This window comes from Ischnura elegans, chromosome X (genome assembly GCF_921293095.1).
Source record: "Ischnura elegans chromosome X, ioIscEleg1.1, whole genome shotgun sequence".
Classification (NCBI taxonomy): domain Eukaryota; kingdom Metazoa; phylum Arthropoda; class Insecta; order Odonata; family Coenagrionidae; genus Ischnura; species Ischnura elegans.
In genome coordinates this window covers 109745917-109766743 of record NC_060259.1, presented here as the reverse complement: position 1 = coordinate 109766743, position 20827 = coordinate 109745917, and the positions used below count along the sequence as shown (strand labels likewise).

At 41.2% G+C, this 20827-nt stretch overlaps 1 protein-coding gene across 3 annotated transcripts in view; it reads right to left on the bottom strand.

Moving 5' to 3' along the window:
- Positions 1-20369, bottom strand: part of LOC124171907 (NADP-dependent malic enzyme-like) — a 195425-nt gene extending 175056 nt beyond the window's left edge. For 2 of the 3 annotated variants that reach the window (XM_046551314.1, XM_046551315.1), the window contains exon 1: positions 18528-18654. In XM_046551314.1, coding sequence (XP_046407270.1) covers positions 18528-18640 — 113 coding nt within the window. In that variant the 5' untranslated portion in view covers positions 18641-18654. Of the gene's footprint in view, positions 1-18527; positions 18655-20254 lie in introns of those variants that run through there. The other variant, XM_046551316.1, reaches the window with a different exon arrangement.
- Positions 20370-20827: the final 458 nt, after the last annotated feature.

The window sequence follows — 20827 nt, the reverse complement described above, 5'->3', positions numbered from 1 at the left end:
GTTCCCGCCTTAGAAGACTTTTTCTATCAGATAATGTAATATCTTCATCATCTATGGTAAAAAGTTTGCTAAGCTTGAAAATGATGTGATTACAATTGCCGTTGTTGAAAAAAAGTTTCTTTTTGAGTGTTACGCTCGCGATGTATTTGAAATAATACACCCGAGTTTACCGCGGCATTGCAAACGAGAGTTAGTTGTTCTGTGAGTTCTTCCAGCGGCCACCAGGGGATGCTCGGCTACCCACGTGACAAAAGAGAGCGCCAGTACGACTCCGACCACTGACGCGAATAGTTTACCCTTGTAAATTCGCAACGGAGATAAATACGTCCATCCGGACAATTCACGCTGAGTATCATTGCTTCGTACATCCTACTTTATCGCTAAGGCACACTACCTACCTTTAGAGGCATCATTGCAAGAAATACCTCATACTGCAAGGGTTTTGTCGGGGAGCTGTATGTAAAAAAGTTCCTTAGCCCCTTTCTCAGAAGTTACCGCAGATTTGAGTGGGCAAAACCACCCGAACAAAGCTCCTTATAACTCTTCATCGTCTGCATTCCTTGGGCGCTTTTGTTTTTTTAATTTTGCAGAGCGAATAGGAGGATAAATTAATTTCGACACTCTCATATTACTCCTTTATTTTTATTTTCTCGCTTAGACGTGTTTGGTGTTTTTTTGGCCATGGTGGCTGCCATCAAATGCTTTCTATTCACGCAACTCACGGACGTGCGGGTATGCTGCCGACTGCTTTCTGCCGCCCGAGGAACAAAAGAAGATGAAGCATTCGCCAATGCTAATGCCAATTTTCACCAAAATTAACTACTTATTTATCGAACGACAGTTTACCACATAAATTTGAGACTAAGCACTCCATTAACTTCATTTCTAACAGATCGCTAGCAATTGCAGAGGTTAAGGAGTCATGATGAAAGTCTTCCGGCGGTGAAACCCTCGCTATGGCGAGAGCCAACACCAAAAGGGTCTCGTAAAAACGAAATTTTCAACACGCTTTTTATAGGGTCAATTGGCGGTGCATCGGCTATCTCTCGTTATATCGGGTGTGTCACTATAGCCCGTACTCGATTTAACGAGGTTCCACTGTATAGAGGGGCTCATAAGCACCCTTGGTTAAAGCTCTAAATAGAGTAAGTACCGCCATTACTATTCACAAAGTAATTCTAGTACCAGCCGTTTTGGACCTAGACCAGTCAATAAGTTCCCATTAATCGTTTGGAGTGGCATATTCCCCAAAAGCAATTATTCAAACATAGATGACTAACAAATTCACATTTACATTCTACATCAACATTGTACGTAGCACACAATTTCGATACATTAAACACCACACACAGCAACAATGCAGCACTATGTCAACTGCACATATCCTTCAGCATATATGTAGGTACTCTTCCACCTTCTCTGATTATTATAGTGCGTCCACAATAGAACTCTGCATTCCCACACCTTTACTACCCTTACACACCCAACCCTAACATTGCAATCCTGCTCCCACACCATTACACACTCGACCCTCATATTGCTGCACCACCCTTTGTCCAAGTTAAGGGTACATTTCTTACATCCTCATTGCCAACTTGTTCTCTCTCCGGGGCAATGCATGGGAAAAATGTCAATGTGTTTCCTTCCGCACAACCAGGACAACCAGCATGCCAAACTATAGTAAATTAAGGGCTTACAAAGCCGGTGACAAGGTCCAAATTCTCTCTTGTCCATAACTTGACCCCTTCCATTTCAGAAGGATGAAAAAGTCAATAACAATGTCCTTCGACCAGCATCAGCAACTACTTGACCACCAGGGGTTGTATGTAGGTCACTAAGGTATGCATCCGGCTATTTAGGCATCCAAATATGGTCAACTGCTGGTTTTTCAGTGTATAAGTACATACATACTTGGCTTCAAAATGCCGACAATTTGATCATCAATGGTTATAAGGAGATCAAAGATCACTGAAATTTGAGCCAGACAATGGAGTTGGACAACGCTTAGCGCAATGGGTTTCATAGGGTGCGCAATTGATAGGTATGATCTGCCATTTGGTAACCTTTCCTTAATAACCTAATACATAGCTATAATTTATAACCTGTACAAAGGTCTTAATTATACACCAACACCTACATCCATTCTGTTTGCAGAATTTATTGGTGGAGGGGAACAGCCTGTTCAGAAACTTCCCAGAGATTTAACAGAAGAGGCAAGGGACGAAGTGTCTATTATTTTGAAGAAGGCTGTCATTCCTAAATCAAATATCTCAAGAGAAGAGCTATCCATGCTTCAAACCTTTCGAGAAAATAAGTTGGCTACAATTTTACCTGCATATTAGAGAAATGCCCCTGTTTTGATGAATACTACAGAATACTAGTTACAATAGGAGAAATCCTTACTGATCAATTGTACCGAAATTAAAATGGCGATCCTACAGATGCAATAACGAGGAGATTAATTAAAAAGTCAGGTGTTTTGGAAGAAGTGGCCAAAATTATCGATCCTCATGCTCTGGCAGCTCCCAGACAGTATGGACTACCTAAAATGCACAAGGAAGGTGTTCCTCTACGACCAATTGTGAGTGCCATTAAATCTCCCAAGTATAACTTGGGCAAATACCTTACTGCAATATTGCCTCCATTTGTAGGCATCCTTGAACATCACATTAAAAATTCATCGGATTTTGTGGGTATTGCGGAATTACTAACATTGGAGAAGATGGATATTATGGTTAGCTTTGATGTTGTTTCCCTGTTCACACAAGTTCTACTCACTCATGCATTTAAACTTTTTGAGGAAAAATTCGACAGCGGGACAGTAAAGGTTTTCCATCATACACTTAAATCCACCTTTTTGAAGTATAACAGTAGCTTCTACGAAATGGCAGATGGAGTTGCAATGGGATCTCCTTGATCACCAGTCATTACCAACTTTCATAAGCCAGACTTCGAGGAAAGAGCCCTTTCATCTGCTACATTAAAACCTAAGTGTTTCCCCAGATATGTTGATGACACCTTTATTATATGGCTTCATGGATTGGACACTCCTCATACTTTTCTGGACCATAAAAACAACCAACACCTGAGCATCACAATGGAAATTCACAGAATTTTAAGAGGAAGAGAAGAATAACAGAATTGCCTTTCTTGATGCCCTCATCCATAGAAAAGAAAATGGCAAACTGGCCTGTGACTTCTGACTAGAGAGTAACCAGTGAATGTCAGTGTGATAACCCAGAGAGATCCAGGCAGGCAGGCTTTGCCGGCCTCGGTGGTGGCAGGGTGAAGTCCTTGCCTGCCAAACAGGAGGTCGCAAGTTCGAGTCCCGCCTGGGTAAGTTACCCCTATCCAGGGCATGGTTGTTTGTGTACGTTAAATTGTTGCATATAAATAACCCTGGTGTAAAAGGACGTATAGAAGTTTTTTGGTGGCATGGAAATAAATGAATAATAATAAAAATAAATGATACTAACATCATGGATCATTGAGACCCCCAATGTCTAAGCACATACCTCAATGACCTTTCGCCTGTAAAACTCGACGAGGTCACCAAAATAAGGTTACCGAATGACAGACCTTACCTATGAATTGAGCACCTTACGAAACCTATGGTGCAAAGCGTTGGTTGTCTCGATTGCCTGGCTCAAACTTAAGTGATCTTCGACCTCATCATTACCATTGACGGCATTTTGAAGCTATGTGCCAATACACTGTCTTCGGTACAAGGAAAAACCAGTGGTTGACCATATTTGGTTGCCTAAATAGTCGGATGCATACCTTAGTGACTTACTTACAATCCCTGGAGGTCAAGTTTAACAGGAGTTCAACTAATCCTGCCAAAATGTCAGTTGGCGGGACATCAATGGTGCAAAACAACAAAAAATGAACAGCTGCAATACATAGGTTATACATAAGTTATCACCGCGGCTAGCCCCGGTATACTTTAAAAAAAGAAAGAATAAACTTTCATAATCATATTCATTTCAATCTACTGAAATATATGCATTAAATTTCATTTTGATCGTGAGCCTTAGTAAAATCTAAATCATGGTAAGCATGGGAAATCATTTTAATTGGTCTTTGATTTTTATTTTCACTTGCCTGGGAAACAGCATAGGTTAGCCTGATAATTATACCATCGATTTAACTGATGAATATGGAGAGATACATTAGCAATGGAAATACAAAGTACGAAATGGAAAATGTATGCAATAGACTATGGGCACAAAATCGTTTCTTGAAAAAAAAACTAATCCTACCGACTAAGCAGGGGAAGAGGTTTCGGCACCAGTTTTACCAACATATCAGAACCGTTAGCATTAACGTAACAATCTTCTTATTAATGCAATGGAAATTAATGATGTTAATGAAATTTAGATAAATAATATTAACAAAATGTCTCTAATTTTCACTCGACGTCATTGTTGCAGGTGACCCTCTACATTCTCATGTTAACACTTCTTCTACCCTTTCTTAGAATTCTCAAACTAACATTTTTCAACAGTAAACATATAAAATCCTTTTACAATAAGCAGTTTATTTATCCGCCTTGAGTAAAATTTGAAATAAAAATGATTTCCGTCCTCAATAAGTTCACCTACGTCCACTGTAAACATGAAAAACTGACAGAATCCCAGCAGCATTTAGGAATCAATATATATGAATAGGTAGGGCTGGGCAGTATTTTAAATACTAGTATTTTAAATATATTAGTAACTTTTACTTGGTATTTCGAATACACAACCTGATTGCATCATGTATTTTCTATTTCCAAAATAGATTTTTGGTATATTACCATTCTAAAATTTAAAATTAATACGTAAAATACTTTTGAAGTAGCTCTGATAACACCTCTGTAACATTTTGCTTCAGAGATTACTTTATGAGTGAATGAATGAATGAATTTGACAGTCAAAGGATTTTTCCTCGGGGTTAAGGTGCTACTTCAGAGTCACAAAGGAGAAGAAATAAGTAGCCAAGTCAAGCAGAAAATTTAGAGATGCACCAAGTCCATCCAAAATTTGCCTCCATTCTGCATTTCCCGTAACCAACCCTGAATCCCATGGTCAGTTTTTTCTTCTAACAATAAGGGTGCTTATTCCATTTCCCAACTAAGCATCAAAGAGGGCGGCCTCCGTCGCCTTCAAGAGGCACAAATCCTTCCCCTAGGACTTATTCGTTAACACCTCTACAAAACTGGGGCCACTCTTATTGAATATGAGGGAATTAGGTCTGCATTTTTTAAGTTTTTGCTCTACCTATTCAGCAATCCGTTCCCCCCCTCCCTCCCCCACATTCTTCTCAACTATTTATTCTGGAGATGTCCCCACCCAACTCTCACTTCAGCCTTGTGTTGTTGAGATGATATCTTTTCCGCGTTGATAAGGGCCTCTTAGAGGCCGAAATAGAGCTCTGTCCTTCTCACTTTCCCATTCTACATCTTGACCCGCTCTTCTTCAGCTTATTCTCCCAGCAGTTTTAACCTGTGTCTTGGTGTATGAGTGAGTGCCAAGTTGCCGGTTGAGAGGCTGTGTTTGGACCCTGCAGTCCTTTTCCATTTTCGCAGCCAGAGCAGCAAACCCAGGTCGGTGTAAAACGGACAAATGTAACTCGTTACCGCTTTTGGAGAAACTCATTTTACATTTACCACTCTTATTGTTAGAGGAAGCTATTTTATGGCAGACCCCACTTAATCTGCTGTAATCATCCTTTCACCATTCAGTCTAATGGAATCATTTTATCTCCTTTCCCCCCCTCGCCTTCGCTCACCACTCCACTGCAGATGGCGTAAAGAGAAGACAGCAGCAGTCCATTGCCAGCACATTCACATTTCAACATATAAGGCAAAATGGTTACTTGAACACGCTAAATTAAAAATTGCTTAAGATGGTTGTTTTGCCCGAATGCTCCCCTCTCCCTTTCTCAGCCCGGCAAGAAAATACACTATATTAGAATGATACTAAAAAAATACACTTAAATAGCAATGGCCAATGTATTAACGTGATTTGCTGGCCTGAATGCTCATTTGCCTGCCATAGTTTTTATTTCATTCAAATTATCATATAATTAGCAAAACAATTATCCCAAAGACACCAGTTCTTGGATCTTGTTACTTTTTTAGTGAATTAAAATGGGAAATTAACTAATGACTAAGACAATTTGTTTTCATTTTTGCCAATCTTGACTATGAAAACATCAATTTCATTAAATTACCTTTCATCTCTGTAATTCATTAATTCAGCTCGCATCACTGGTGTAGCGAGGGTTAGAGGTCCGGGGGATTGGACCCCCCCCCCACAAAATATTTGAACACAATTACTTTGCTTCATAGAATAAAACAAAATATTGAAATATCACGAATAAAAAGATTTCTTTGTACAATGAAGTTTTTTCGATTGTGAAAAGTGATAAAATTAGTTTAAAACCCTCTACTTAATACATACCCTGTTTTTAAAAAAATTCTACCCCTAGTTTTGGACCCCCCTTCCCCCAAACGAAATTCCTGGCTATGCCTCTGGCTCACATCATTGCATTAGCTGAAAAATTAGTTTTTAGTTTCAATGTGGTGTATTTCAGTACAAAATAAAAATAAAATAAAAGGGAATTTTCGTCTGAAGAAAAAAAAGAAAAACAAATTTTAGAAACAGGTTAAAGTAAGATTAAAAAATAAGATTTTCATCACACGGAGAATAAAGCGTTGGTGCTGATCAGTAATGAGCGCATATCAGCATAAGATAGGTAAGGATGAGTGCACAATATTAGTATCAAAAACTAATCAGCACCCACGCCCCCAGTGATGATGAGCTTATTATTTACTTTTTAGAGCATTTTACACTTTTTTTAAATTGTTATTTTAATCTTTTTTATTTCATATTTATTCCCTATTTTTACTTCCTATTCCTAGTTGTTAATCATGTCATCGATTAAACCAGAGCTATTAAAGAAATTTGTACGGAAGAAATTCTAGAAATGTTTTTCTTCATTTAGTAATAATTTGCGTGCATTTTAAACTTTTTTCAAAACTGCGGCAGAGTGAAATTTCTGCATATTCCATCTAAGAAATGTTTGAAAAATTAAATCCGCGAAAATGTTCAAATGCTCGGGTAAATAAGAATAAATAAATGAAGGTGAAAGAGTGTCAGCTCTGGATTAAACCTCAGATTTATCTTAATAAATACAATTTGATAAACAAATTTCGCAGTGTCTTGCCTAAAATGCCTTAAACTGTAAGCACTTAATAATTACATTTCATGAAAAAGTTTTCCCCACATAAGTGAGACCAAACGGAATGGTATGGTATTTGGAGGCGACCGACAGCTGAGGTCATTTGCGCCATGAGGGAAGGGTATGGAAGGAAGGGTGGAGAGAAACCCGGCGTCGGCATTAGCCTGCTCTTAACGAATGGAGCCAAGGGGACCACGGCTTAACGTCCCATCCGACGGACGGAGTGTTGCGCTTGAAATGTCCTCCACACAACACTCAAGCAGGGATCGGGCAGTCTCTAAAAATTCTCTGCCACCGCCGGGATTCGAACCAGAGCCCACGGCCTGGGAAGCCATACCAATTCGACCCCGGGACCAAACGAGTAACTCCAGTTTTGAGGAGATACTTTGAACTGTATTTTCGAAAAAATTTGGTGGTGTTTGAAGCACTCGCCTTTCAAGACGCGAATTACGGTTTGGGGGGTTTCGCCAATTTTTGCGACGCCTTGATGATATGCAATACCTCTCAGTAGTATTGCGTCTGCTAAGCATGATGAGATATTCTGTAATAACCTAGTTCAACAAATTTTATAATTATATATTTTGATAGGGATTGAAAACTAAAAATACTCATATTTTTTCCATTTTCAGATTTGTCACCAACTATTCGCGCTATTTGCGGCGAATAATCGAAGGCCTTTCGAAGATAAATTTATGACGTCACGAGCTCATGTCGAATGCATCACCGCTTCTCAGATACTCCTCGTCCTTGTGCATGGTACTCGCATGGTTCCTGCTTGTTTACACTATTTCTACCGATCCCTTTCCTCAGTGAAATGTTCGCCGAGAACGAGTTAATGAATCAGAACTCAAATGTCAACATCAACTCATGTAAGCGGGCAGCAACTGAATGCGTTCCTCTAATTTTTATTTTCGAGAGAATGGCGGAATGGAGAAAGCTTTTTTTCGCTGTAACTTATCCATACCTTCCAATAGCCGAATTACTTTAATGATTCGTGAATTCGGGTCAGAATGAAATGACCCATCACATTTAAACATTGTTTATTGCACTGGCGAAATAAAAACTTGCAATGGAGAGCCACCGAAATGGTTGTCATCTTTTGTTCATATTTCTAGGAATGAAAGGGGGCGAGTGCGGGTGGCCAAAACCTTGTTCCATCGCTAATCGTAAGCGGCTTGGGGAACAACTGCCTCCTCTCCACACATGGGCGTACCCAGGGGCAGGTCATAGATCTTTTATACAGATATATGAAAGATCTATGGGGCAGGTGGGGGGCAGCTGCCCCCCCTCCCCCTAGAGGCAAAAATCGCATAAGTCTTTAAGTAAAATCAGTACTGAATTGAAAAGAAAGCATTTAACAAATTTTCTTTAAGCCCACGATAAAAGATATGTATTAGTATAAGATAAGTAACTAAAATAAAACTATTTTTTCAAGGAAATAATCTCATAAACTAATGTCACCACTTGGTTTGCCCCCTCCCACAAAGACCATGACCCCATGAAAGATAACTCTGCTTGTGCATGTGCTGTGTTCTTCCCTATCCACGGGAACATCAAAGCGAAGCTACACCCGATGTGCAGTGTTTACACGGCGGAGCTTTACGCTATAAGGACAGCTCTTGAAGCCCTAGGTGACTACGGCGGCTCGTTTGTCATATGGACTGACTCCCTGAGCTCGCTACAAGCCATCTCTGGCTTCTCACCCGTGCACCCGATCGTGCAAGAAATACACTCCCTGCTGCTGACCCTTACGAGAAAGGGTTTTAATATCCGTTTTCTGTGGGTACTGGGACATGAGGGGATAGCTGGGAATGAGATAGCAGACGCTATGGCCAAGGAAGCTCTGAGTGACGAAGAGTTTGCCTTAACGCTGGTTCCCTACGAGGACTTAAGAGCATCTTTAAGAAATGCTGTTTTGGAACAATGGAGGGAGTCGTGGAGGATTCTTAATAATAACAAGCTCCGTGGCATCAAGGACATAGTAGCAGCGTGGCCCTCCTCAGCTCGTAGTAATCGGAGAGAGGAGGTAGTACTCACACGATTGAGGATAGGTCAAAGCCCCCTTACCCATGCGTATCTCTTTACTGAAGAGAAGGAACCTCCCCAATGTGATGATTGTAGGTGCCCGTTAAGTATTAGACACATCATGTTAGATTGTGTTAAGTACCGCGAAGCACGGAGACGGAATAATCTAGGGGGAGACCTAGAAGCCCTTTTAGGAGACCACCCTACCAACATTTCGGTTCCTCAGAGAAATAAACATTTTTAATATAGTCTAATTGTGCACACTCTTTGTACGAAGACATCATATGCAGTGGATCACTTTCTACATAAGTTTTGTAATCAAATCACACGGTAGTGGTGCAAAATGACCTAGCCGTCGACGCACCCTAAATCCAAACACTACTACTACCATGACCCCCCCTAGACCATGGCTTGCCCCCCTTAGACCATGGCTTGCCTCCCCCCCAGTTATGATCCTGGGTACGCCCTTGTCTCCACAGCAACGAAGGCTCCATCTATCGGGAGGCGGGAAAATCTTTGGGCGTATCAGATGAGAGGGCTTTCGCCTTGGGCCTGTCTCGTCAAATAAAGTGCCATCCAAACAGCTTGTTATCAACCAACGAAAATATTCCCGTACGATAGGTAATCTGGAAGAAACGCGGTGAACAGACTGATAAGGTCACGAGATTGCAGCGAATGGAAATCACACTCCGTTTGGCCAGCCGTGATCGGCGAGAATCTTCGCGTGAGGCAGCAGAACGTGAAGCGCAAACTGCAGGCGAGAGGATTTCGATAAAAAAATTATCGCCTCGGGCCACTCACCAAGGGGGTACACACCAAGGGGGACTGCAGCTGCCACCCCCCGCACGCCACGAAAAAAAATGATTAGGAATACCAGCCGTGGAGAAGAAACAGCCTGCCTCCGCCAAATATTTGTTTTCATTTACGGATGCTGAGAATTATCGGCTGCTAAAACTAACGCGTATGAACCGTAATTTAGACGGGTAGTAAGGAAAATTAGAAATCAGTAGCGGATACAGAAAAAAAACTGCAGGGGGGTCGCAAAGGATATCTTGAGCTACTTTATATTTACTTTTATCTAAATAAAAAATAACCAAGTCACATGCAAAGTTCACGAAAGTTTTATTTCAACTGATGATACACATGTACAAGACAATGCCATATTACGATATAAAAAAGTTACAATAGCGGTTCTGCGATTTTTGGCAATAGCAGTGGCCACACACGGGGAGGGGGATATGCATTAGTCACTGTTCGAAATGTGAGAAATCGAAATGGTGAACAAACGCGCGTGTAAAAAAAAATTAAGTTTAAAAAAAGAAAGCAGCGTTAGGCGTTTTTTTTAGTGCACGATTTTTGAAAATGCCAGCGATATTTTTTATTTATTTTCAAAAGCATGCCATTATGATACCAATTCCATAAACATATAAGTCACTGAAATCACACGATACGTTATTGCGTTCTCTAGGTAGACTGCCGAGATTCCCAAGTCACTAAAATCATACAAAAGACAATAAACTCTCCACACTCACCGGTCAGCTGAGATTAAACACGAGTACTTTGTTTCTGGTGACTAAAGAGCATCAAAATTACACCATGGAGTATCAGAAATACGAAGGTCTTAGTTGCTAAAGCCAAATTTTCCGGGTCTCCAAAGAAAAGCGTTCTGGTTGAAAACTTTTCACCATTGACAGCCTACAGATCGAAGAATAAGGAACTCTTGAGGTTTTTTGGATAGCAAATCTTATTGGTGAAAATTGAGGCACATGGAGAACAAAGGGCTTTGATTTTCCAGTGAAATAAAGCTGGGTACTGACGTTAGACATATGGGACATAATCTCTGTGGAATAGCAAAGGCAAATAGAACTGTGGGAAAAATAAATTAAGCTGATAAGACGTACGTGGAGATCTCGGAAAATCCGCTCTAGTCGAGGAAATTTTATTTATATTGCTGCAAACGTAAATACAGCTGTCCTACAACTACAATTAATTTTTGCAATCAAGTACAAAAGATATTTGATTGAGAATTGACAATGACATTGCAAGCCGTACGACAAGAAAAAAAGCTAGTAAAAAACGTTCAAACCCATTTTAAATGAGCGTATAGCCTCAATGGCATGATGCACATCTTTTTTTAAACCCTCACTAAGGTTTTCTACCTCGGAAAAAAGGAACGTAATTCGGAAGTAATTCTCTATTCTCGATATCCCTACAAACGAAACCACGATAATTAATGCATACATTACGGAGATTTAAATTTTCAGAGCGACACGGAAAACATCAACATAGGACCGCTCTGTTCCGACAGAAAAGGGAAACTCCCAAGAACCCGATCGGTCCTGCAATTCGTTCTCGATACAAGACTGAAACTCTAGGCTCGGCGGACCTCAGGCAGCCAAATCTCTCACCACGAGCACCGAAGTTTTTTTTAGCATCCTCGCGAAAGTGGCGGCTGCTGCCCTGCAATACTTCCCACCGCACGCCCTAAAAGAGGCGGTTGGTGCGGTAGTATGTAGATGTGGATTAGAGAGAGATAGATTTTGAGGGAAATGTTGGTCGCACGGGCAGAAGCCTCTCCCCTACCATTCACCCAAACCCATCGCGAGGACGACGAACAAATCACGAGTATTGGAAGAAAGAAAACGAATCGCCAAGCACTAAGAGCTAGATCAGATTACGTGTACTAATGATTAACTACAGTACTGTAGCGATCATTCGGCACTCAATGAGCTGGTTCACCAATTTGCGTGAGCTTTCCATTGTGATAAAGAGTTTGAAGAAAAAAAGAGACGGGTGTATTTCTCAGTTTTACGATTCGTCGCCTACTTCTCGAGCTATTCGAACGACGAAAAATCGGCGTCCTTCTGCAAGTGAGTTGATGACGTCACCTATTCCTACATCACGGAGTCTCAGCTACTCGCGGGCATAGCCCATTGACCTTGCGAAAGGTTTCGTTGTTGTTGACACACTCGTGAGGGTTTCCTTCCTTCAATAAGCGGTTCTCTGTGAACGAGTAAATGAGCCGAAAATAATTATATCACCCACTCAGCAAAAGAGGGCGGAAACTTTCGCGTTTTTTACTTTAAACTTACAAAAGAATGGCTGAATAATTTTTTTTCGGTCATGACTTATCTTTCCCCTCGATTTGCCGACTTACTTCACTGAATTGTGACATCAGGTCAGAGAGAAACACCACACTCGATCGAGTTCTAACGTAAAGCCTTCAACCTATTTCTCTACCTGAGATCTGATATTTCCTCTTGATATTTGAAATTTTCCACTGGCCTATGCTTGCGCGTTTTATACCAACGGTACCAGTAACATGATAGTACATAATATGAAATCCATTGACATAATTATAATTATCAAAGTGTAAATAAAAGGCGTCGATTATAGAATAAGACCGAATAGAAATTCATTTCTCTCGATGACGCAGTATCGAAACTTCAAATTGTGAATAAAAATACCAAAGACCTATTTAAGTACCATCAAAGGAATCGACCTCCACGGTAATGAGGAAGTACTAATTGTAAGAAGAGTGGGAGAAAAGAGAAGTCTTCTAAAAACCTTAAGAAGAAGACGCGACTACTTAATTGGCCACATTATGAGACATAATGGCTAAATGAAAACAATCGTAGGACAGGTGGAACGGAAGGAGGGCAAGAGACGGCCTCGAATGAGTTACATAAGACAGATTATGAAGGATGTAAAAGAGAAGAAATACGACGCTATGAATAGGCGAGCGGATAGAGAGAGGAATGGAGAGCTGCGTCAAACCAATGTTAGGATCGTTGACTAATGACAACGATGAAAATTTAATTCCATTCAATCCCGAAAATTTTACCTCAACTCCTCTCCTTTTCGCTAAAATCGATGGAAAAATACTTTGGACAGTTTTTGCAGCCAAAATTGATGCCACTCGAAATGGTCAAAGCAAAAGTGGTGGCCAGCACACATTTCCGCACGCGTCCAGAATCCTTTGAAAATTTTCTCGACGACGATCTTTTTCTAAATTATTTCTATCCGCTAAGTCCACGAAAAGAGCTAAATCTTCCTTTTATACCTTACCATCGACGAATAGTGACGAAGCGTTTGGCTGGGAAAAATTGGCTTCATATTCGTCACTTGATTCAACGACTTTATCGTAAAGGCATTTTCCTATGGCGTTTTGAACTAATGATTCAATTATATGCGATCACTGTTACGTGATCTCACTCAAACTAAAAATCTTTTGTCCAGGTTCAGCACCCTCGCAGAAGTCCTTCGACAGGTTGCATCACGTAGAAATTTTGTGGCAACATCTTGGAACGGTGCTAAGTGTTTCTGCTAACAACATCGAAGCCGCCTTCGTATATGACGTGGTCCAATGTGAAATGGTTCCATCTATTTCTAACAAGAGGTCGATTTCGGGTTTGTTTAAAAAAATACATTACTCAACACCAGCAATCATTTTTAGGCTCTCCTATAATACTATTTGGTTAAAATTAGTTTTGGTAATTATATCAAAAATGAAGATCTGCGGACAACGCATAATTTCTTTCACGTGCCGTGAAAATATCATCACGATATCAAGAAATTAAAAATGTACTAAGAATACTAGAATATTTAATCGTAAATAGAAAAAAGTAGAGTAAATATTAAAAGTAAAAAATTACAAGTAAAAAAGGATATTATTTTCTTTTTCTCCTTTATAAAGCACAGATTCTTTGTCTTATCCACTACATAGCTTTGAGTAAAATATTTATCAAAGAACCCAGAAACACCAATCCTCGCAGGCTAACTTTCAATGGAGGCCACATAATGCAACTCCAGTCAGGATAGGTTCGAATCGGGCGATGGCCGATTGATTTCCCACCGCGGCCAGACAAGCAAGGCGAAGGCGTACTCCAGTGTACTTGTTTTTGGTAACACAAGCAACCCGCCAATGAGCAGCTAGCGCGCTCTTTGCTCTCATCGATGTCCCAAGTTCTTTGGGCCGTTCATCTTCCCAGGAGAGGGTGGTTGAGGGCAGTGGCTTCACGGTGGATTTCGGCTGCATGGCTGATTTTTCGCCCGCTTTTTCAAGGACCAAATCTCCCAGATTTTATTTCTATTCGCATGATATGCTTTCACTTATGTAATTATAAGCATTATTTGTAAACTAAACACCTTTTTAACATAGAAACAATTACATGCGCTGATGCTATTTATTCTGATTCCTTGGGGAGTGCGTGAAACTGATCGGTTGATTCAGAACGGTTAATTCCAATCGATAATGAATTCGATCAGTATTTTCCCTCTGAAGCCGATATGAGCCCAATTAGAGAATTTCTGGCGTGAAAATTTTCGAACGAAACAAATTCCGATCACGTAGCAACCAATCGGAATCAACCGTTTGCGATTATACCAATGGGTGTCAGGCAACATACACCCCCCGGTCCGAAAAATAAATGCGATGCACATTCCGATTGAATTTGCTTTACGGTCGGTCCTCCGAAGCTGGTTAATATCGTAAAGCAAGTTTCCAGGGTGGATTTGTTCGTGAATTGGTAGATGGCTTTTTACATCTCCAAAGATAACCTCGCATTTACACCAAAACTAATAGAATTGGGACCACTTTTGGTATGGGAGAATTCTCCATGATTATGCAAAAATTTTACCAAAAACCCACCCAGGGAGATGGGGGAAAACTTTCACGAAAAATTACTATTAATTACGCGTATAAAAATGCAGACATGTATTTTAGAGAGACACCATAACTCATATCCACATCGGTTGGGAGCCCAGGGTGGGCCCGTTGAGGAAACTACCACAGGAACGGGAAGTTCTAAAGACTTGTACGCCTAGTCACCTCAGGTGGAGGGGAAGAAAAAAGGGGCGCCACGGCGGTATGGAAAGGGGAAGTGGGAGGAGAGAATCTTGACGATGTCGCAAAGGCGACGCGAGCTGACACCAGCGAAACCATTCACGTTCCTTCAGCAATGAAAGATTATTCTCCGCAGAAGAATAATCGTAAGATTTATCCGTAGAACCTCATCTACACATAAGAAGTACGCCCCTAGAAGTTACAACCGCGAGGGCCGAGAACCAAGGGCACCAAATTTACTCGCCCAGTCACGTCAGAAGGGTGGGGGACAGAGGAGGGAATAGGGGAATGGAAGGTAAGGATAGGGACGGAAGGGTTTAGGATGGAAGAAACCCCACGCCACTACTAGAGCGACGTGGGCCACTGCTAGCGAAACATAATCTAATGTTTCAATAGGGATGGAAGAATATTCTACAATGAAAAAATATTCCGCAGATTTTTCTGTAGATTACTCGACATCTGCACGGTAAAACTTCCCTGAAGACTACTCTCCGCAACGCGGATTCACTTTCACTCCATTACATTACCAATCGATACAGATGCATTCTTTGGCCTGCTTCTCATTAATTTCGTATTTCTTCCTGATTGAGAAATCTACTTTAGAACTCGGCAACAAATGAGCATCATTTTATGTTAGAATTGGACGTTCTCCAACATCCTGACTGAGTTTTCTTCCTCGCCATGATCCACTACTGGCACATAAATTACACTCGAATCTCCTGCGCTACAATGTGGACTTAAGAATCAAACATCTCGAAAGGCGATGTGATGACTTAGTAGTGTAACAGGTTGCAAAACTGAGCGGCAATCAGGATATGCGGATTCGAATTCCGGCCCTGTCAAATGGCGACCGTTATCGACCCATGCATCACTAGCGACTCATAAATAAAATAACTCCATTAAATGTGTGTTTTCGTAATAGGCGCATTCCTGACGGATGGCTCAGGTTGGACTTATGAGTCATCTTCGTCAACAACTGTCATACTTCTCGTTAAGCGCACCTTAATTTGTTCCAAGTTAACTATCGGTTTATAATTTTCAAAAACTATTTATTTCTTTTGTTTCTAATTTCCCTAAAATTATTTTAATCTAATTTCTTTACATTATTTAACATTTTTTAAAAAATCCTATGGAAAAGGTTTGACTGTTTTTTTTATTTTACGCAAATAAATAATGCGGGAATAATATTCTGATAGAGACAAATATCGAATGTTCCTTACACTGCGGAGCTATTTAAGAGGATGCATATGCATAACTCCCTCACGAAGTTTGGGATTTTTCGTTTTTCGCTTTGAATAATTTGTTTAAATGCCATTCTGTCATCAAGAAATTTTCAGTGAATGGAGAAGATCTTCGCCAGCATTTGCAATGTGAAAATATTTCTTCCGGGCAAAGGCAGAGGTAAAAATATTAAAATTTGAGCAACAAGAAATGTCGACAAGGGTTTAAACCATAGTGTTATTAAAGCACTATAATACTCTGACCTCTATACTACTCTTTAGTTGAACTATATACTCTAAGGTTTAAACTACGTGTTCCATAAATTTCAAGTTGGTGTCCTTGGCCGAAAGTAGTGATTCGAGGTGAAAAAAGACGGGTGGAGCGGGAGTGATGCGCCATCTTCTTTCCTCCGCGTGAACGTTGTCGGGCGGTTTCGGGTTCTGTCTGAATCACGGTACAGCGAACACGGCTGCAGCACTTGTTCAAAAGCACCCTTTCCCCGGTTCGCCCACCAAAAGCTTCGCCACTTCCCCCGTGAAGCGAGGTTAGCCAGCGAAATTGCGAGCGGGGTCGCACGGCGATATTTGGGCGCCACGATCGCTTTCTCAAAGACGTGAGTTGTGAGAGGGATGTCAGCGCACGGGAAAAGAACGCAGCAGTTCTTTCCTAGGAGGGTCATTGAGCCGGCGAGCACTTAGGTACTACCCGCTGCCACTGCATACAACTCTGTACAGTTGTCTTCGTATTGAGAGCGTCTCTTACTTGTGTAGTGCTTTGTAATACTGAAATGTGATTTCAAACGGGTGTTTCTCAAGTAGCCAAACAGATCACCCCGTAACGTCGCTCTCTCTGAACCCTACCTACCAAGAACTCTGATCCCTAGTTACCGTAAACGTTTCTTCCACAGCGTTACTATTGGCATTTAGTCGCAACGTATTAGCAGGGGAGGGGGGGGGGGGAGTGAAACCCTTGAGGGTTTACTGTGACTGAGGAGGGATAAGGAAAGCCTCCCCAAATCACCTTCCATTCTTTCCCCAAAACATTTTTCTGTCAACGGCTTGAAATTCAAGAACAATTCCGCACTCGGTCTATTTAACCCTTTACTCAAACCACATTCCCAAAAGTATAAGAACTAGCTTAGTTCATGTTGACATCTTTTAATTACTTCTGAACTTGAAATTAAAACAACAGCTTTTAAGAACTATTCACTTGTGTAAAATTTTCACCACTCTTCCATTCGGCAATAAAAATTTAATAACTCCGCCAACTACCTGTTTTTCGCACTACAGTTATTTAATCCTCTTAAATCAGGAGTAACTAAGTATGGGAAACAGTTAACATCGGAATCATTCGTGACCAAAATTTAAATGTTAATTGTATTATTTCGTACTCCCTGAGCCATAAAATATCGTCTCTATTTGGGACCTTCAGCGGAAACAATTTATATTTTGCCATTCACTATGTTCTAGTGAAACGGTGGTCCAATTTAAAAAATAACATCGGCTAAATTGTCGTAAGTGTATAAAAATTATAGCAAGGCCTATATTTCAATGTAATCAGGGATTGCACGCAATAGAGTTCCAAGCAATTGAATTCTACAACTTGAACGAATTACTAGTCTATCTGAACTGATTGTGTTTTTAAAAAATACATGCAACAAACAATATATTTCCCCCTTCCACAAAATATTATGAAGTGCGAAATAATGGTAAACCAGTAAATAGTAAATACTTACTAGCGGTCTTCCTGAACAATTTCCGAAAATTATTTTTTCCGAATAAAATTAATAGGCAAGTGACAACATAGAGCAAATTTATGGGAAGAGAAAATTCAATTTTAATTTATTTCAATGATTCCAGCTAATAATTAGCTCAAACAAAACTCTCCCAGTAAATTCTTTAAAAGTTAATAGAAAGAAGGAGCCGATACCATCCGTCATCTAACTGTGTATTCCCATTAAGTGAGGAAGTTTTCATTCAAGCGGAAATGGTTCGTTCACGCACTTGGATCACAGAAATCGCTAATCCAGCAGACGCAAGATGGCAATTTTTTCCCAAAATATTTCACATACAAATGGAAATAATTTCATGTTGCCAGCATTTGAATGAATCCTGAGTCTGAAGAACTGATTTCAAAACCGGCCGCTCAAATTCTCAATGAAGAAACCGAAACTCAAGAGCAAAGCGGGTGGGGTAGAACAGTCACTTACAGTACGCGAACAGCGTCCGGCGAAGATTTAGCAGTCCATGGCGTACACCCTTTCCGCCGTTTGAAGACGATGACGTAAGCACCAACAATGCGCTCGAGGGGGCGACTCTTCATGGGTCGAATCCCTGCTGCAAGTGCATGGAACACAAAAAGTCAAGGTGGCCCACGGAGAGGTTGTACGACGCAAACTGAGATATAGTGGAGGGGAATCGCAAATTTTATAGAGGTCAAATATTTACCAGTACAAACAAAATGTAAACATTTAAAGGATTTTTTTCACTTTAAGTATCGGAAGGTTGTAACCTGACATAGCGTTTAAGCTTAAATGAAGTATCGGTGGGACACGCAAAATAACTCTAGGTAATGTTTGCGCGTAGATGAGCGTGGTGAGTGCAGAATTTGGGTTGAATCATTACTTTGAACTTATGATTACTTTTTACATTTGAAACTTAAAAATTCAATAAATACGCGAATAAGACTTTGACCAAGAATAAGGACACGGCGTTTGGCGGTATACACATATTCAGGGCAGGCGATTTACAGGCACTTCACGAGGAATTAAGTCAACTTTTCGGGAGAGATATCGTAGAACACCTAAGGGAAAAGATACACAAAGATATCATAATGTCCATTTATTTTAACTTCAGAAACTACTACACTTGTTACAACTGACTTGCAGATATTATCCGGTGCAGCTGAAGGTGATTTACATGCACTGTAACGCACCTAAAGCTGTAACACGTGTCGTACATTTTCTGAAATTAAAAAAGTAGACAGCACAATGTGTTGTTTTAACCGCCCAAAGAGGTAACGGACCCAGAAAAAATAGCCAACTCGAGTTGTGAATACATTGTCTCGGATAAATATAGCATGACCGTAACAACAGTGGCATCGACACATTCTATGGCAACATGTAAATCTGGCCTAAACTATGCCTCTCTGAATTTCGGAGAACTTGTCACACTAATGAAAGGAAGTACATTGGTGGGAGAGCATTTGGTTTCCGACGGAAGAGTCCCGCGATCAATTCTAGATTAAGCCTTCGAACAATCATATGCACAATAACATCGCTGTGCGAGAAGAGTCGGGGAAATAAACAAAACCTTCGAGCCTGAGCGTGTGAAATTGACTCGCCTTCAGCTTTGTACACGGTGAGCTTTATCCTGGCCAATACAAACCCAACTATAGGTTCAATTCCCAGAGTGAGAGAGACGCAAAGTTTTATCGTAGATGAAGTGAACCTCATCAAGACCCCAAACTATTCTCGGATGACAGATTACTCACAATGCCGGTCTACTATAGTTCGCAAAAATTACGCCGATGGCTGTATCTTACTCCGGAATAAGATGCACAATCACCCACTCAAACCACCGTCGCGACGGTTTGAATCACTTGGATGCGCGTGAGTGAAATAGGACGAAACGTAAATCAGTAAAAAGGTAATGGCTGAGGACAGTGCTCGACGGGTAATATTCTTCCTACGCCGGTCTCCTTCGAAGTTTCACCGGGGGAAGACAAGTCCCAGTCTCCCCAACGCCAGCATCGTTCGCCGTGGGACCCAACTGTCCGCGCCCGGGAAGACAAGAGAACATGGCGACATGTGAGAACACGATCGGCCGGCGTCCCAACCCGAGAGTGCGATGACGCCTCGGCAGTCAAGAGGGACAGAGATTCGTCCTTGACCATGAGCATGGACCACCACCAGTGAACTTATTGGAAGGGACTCACCGCAGTAGAGACAGCATATCGTCAGCGTGACGTCCTTTCCCCGACAACCCTCGGTTCAGCTAACAGCGCTCGCAGTCTACGCGCCAGGCCGTTGACTGAAGAGTTCTGCCGGCGGGCGTTGGAGTTTGGGACACGATGCGCCCCCTCCACTTGCGCGCGAGAATCAGCTGGCCAAGCCGCCAGGTAGCCGAGCGTCGACCTTGTCTCGCACGCTGCTGCCTCGAGGGGCAGCTGCAAGGATTGCTCGTCCTCTCCCCTCGCCGAACCCAACCGACCGCCCCCATGGGGACGACATCTGGCTCGACAACATCGCGAGGACCACCTCGGCCGAATCAGACCGTCGCGAAAAATATCTCTGGCGTGAAGCGGAAAGTTGAGGGCCAAGGACAACACAAGGCAGGGGGTAGCCCCTGGAGAGCTAACATTATTTATTTGATTAGCAAATTTTATTATTAAAGAAACAGCCGAATTTGCCTCTTACAATGAATATTTAAAACTGAAAATTTGCAGTTTTAGCAAAAATAAAATATAAAAAATATAAGTAGTTTTTTCAACAAAATCAAGGTGAAAGAC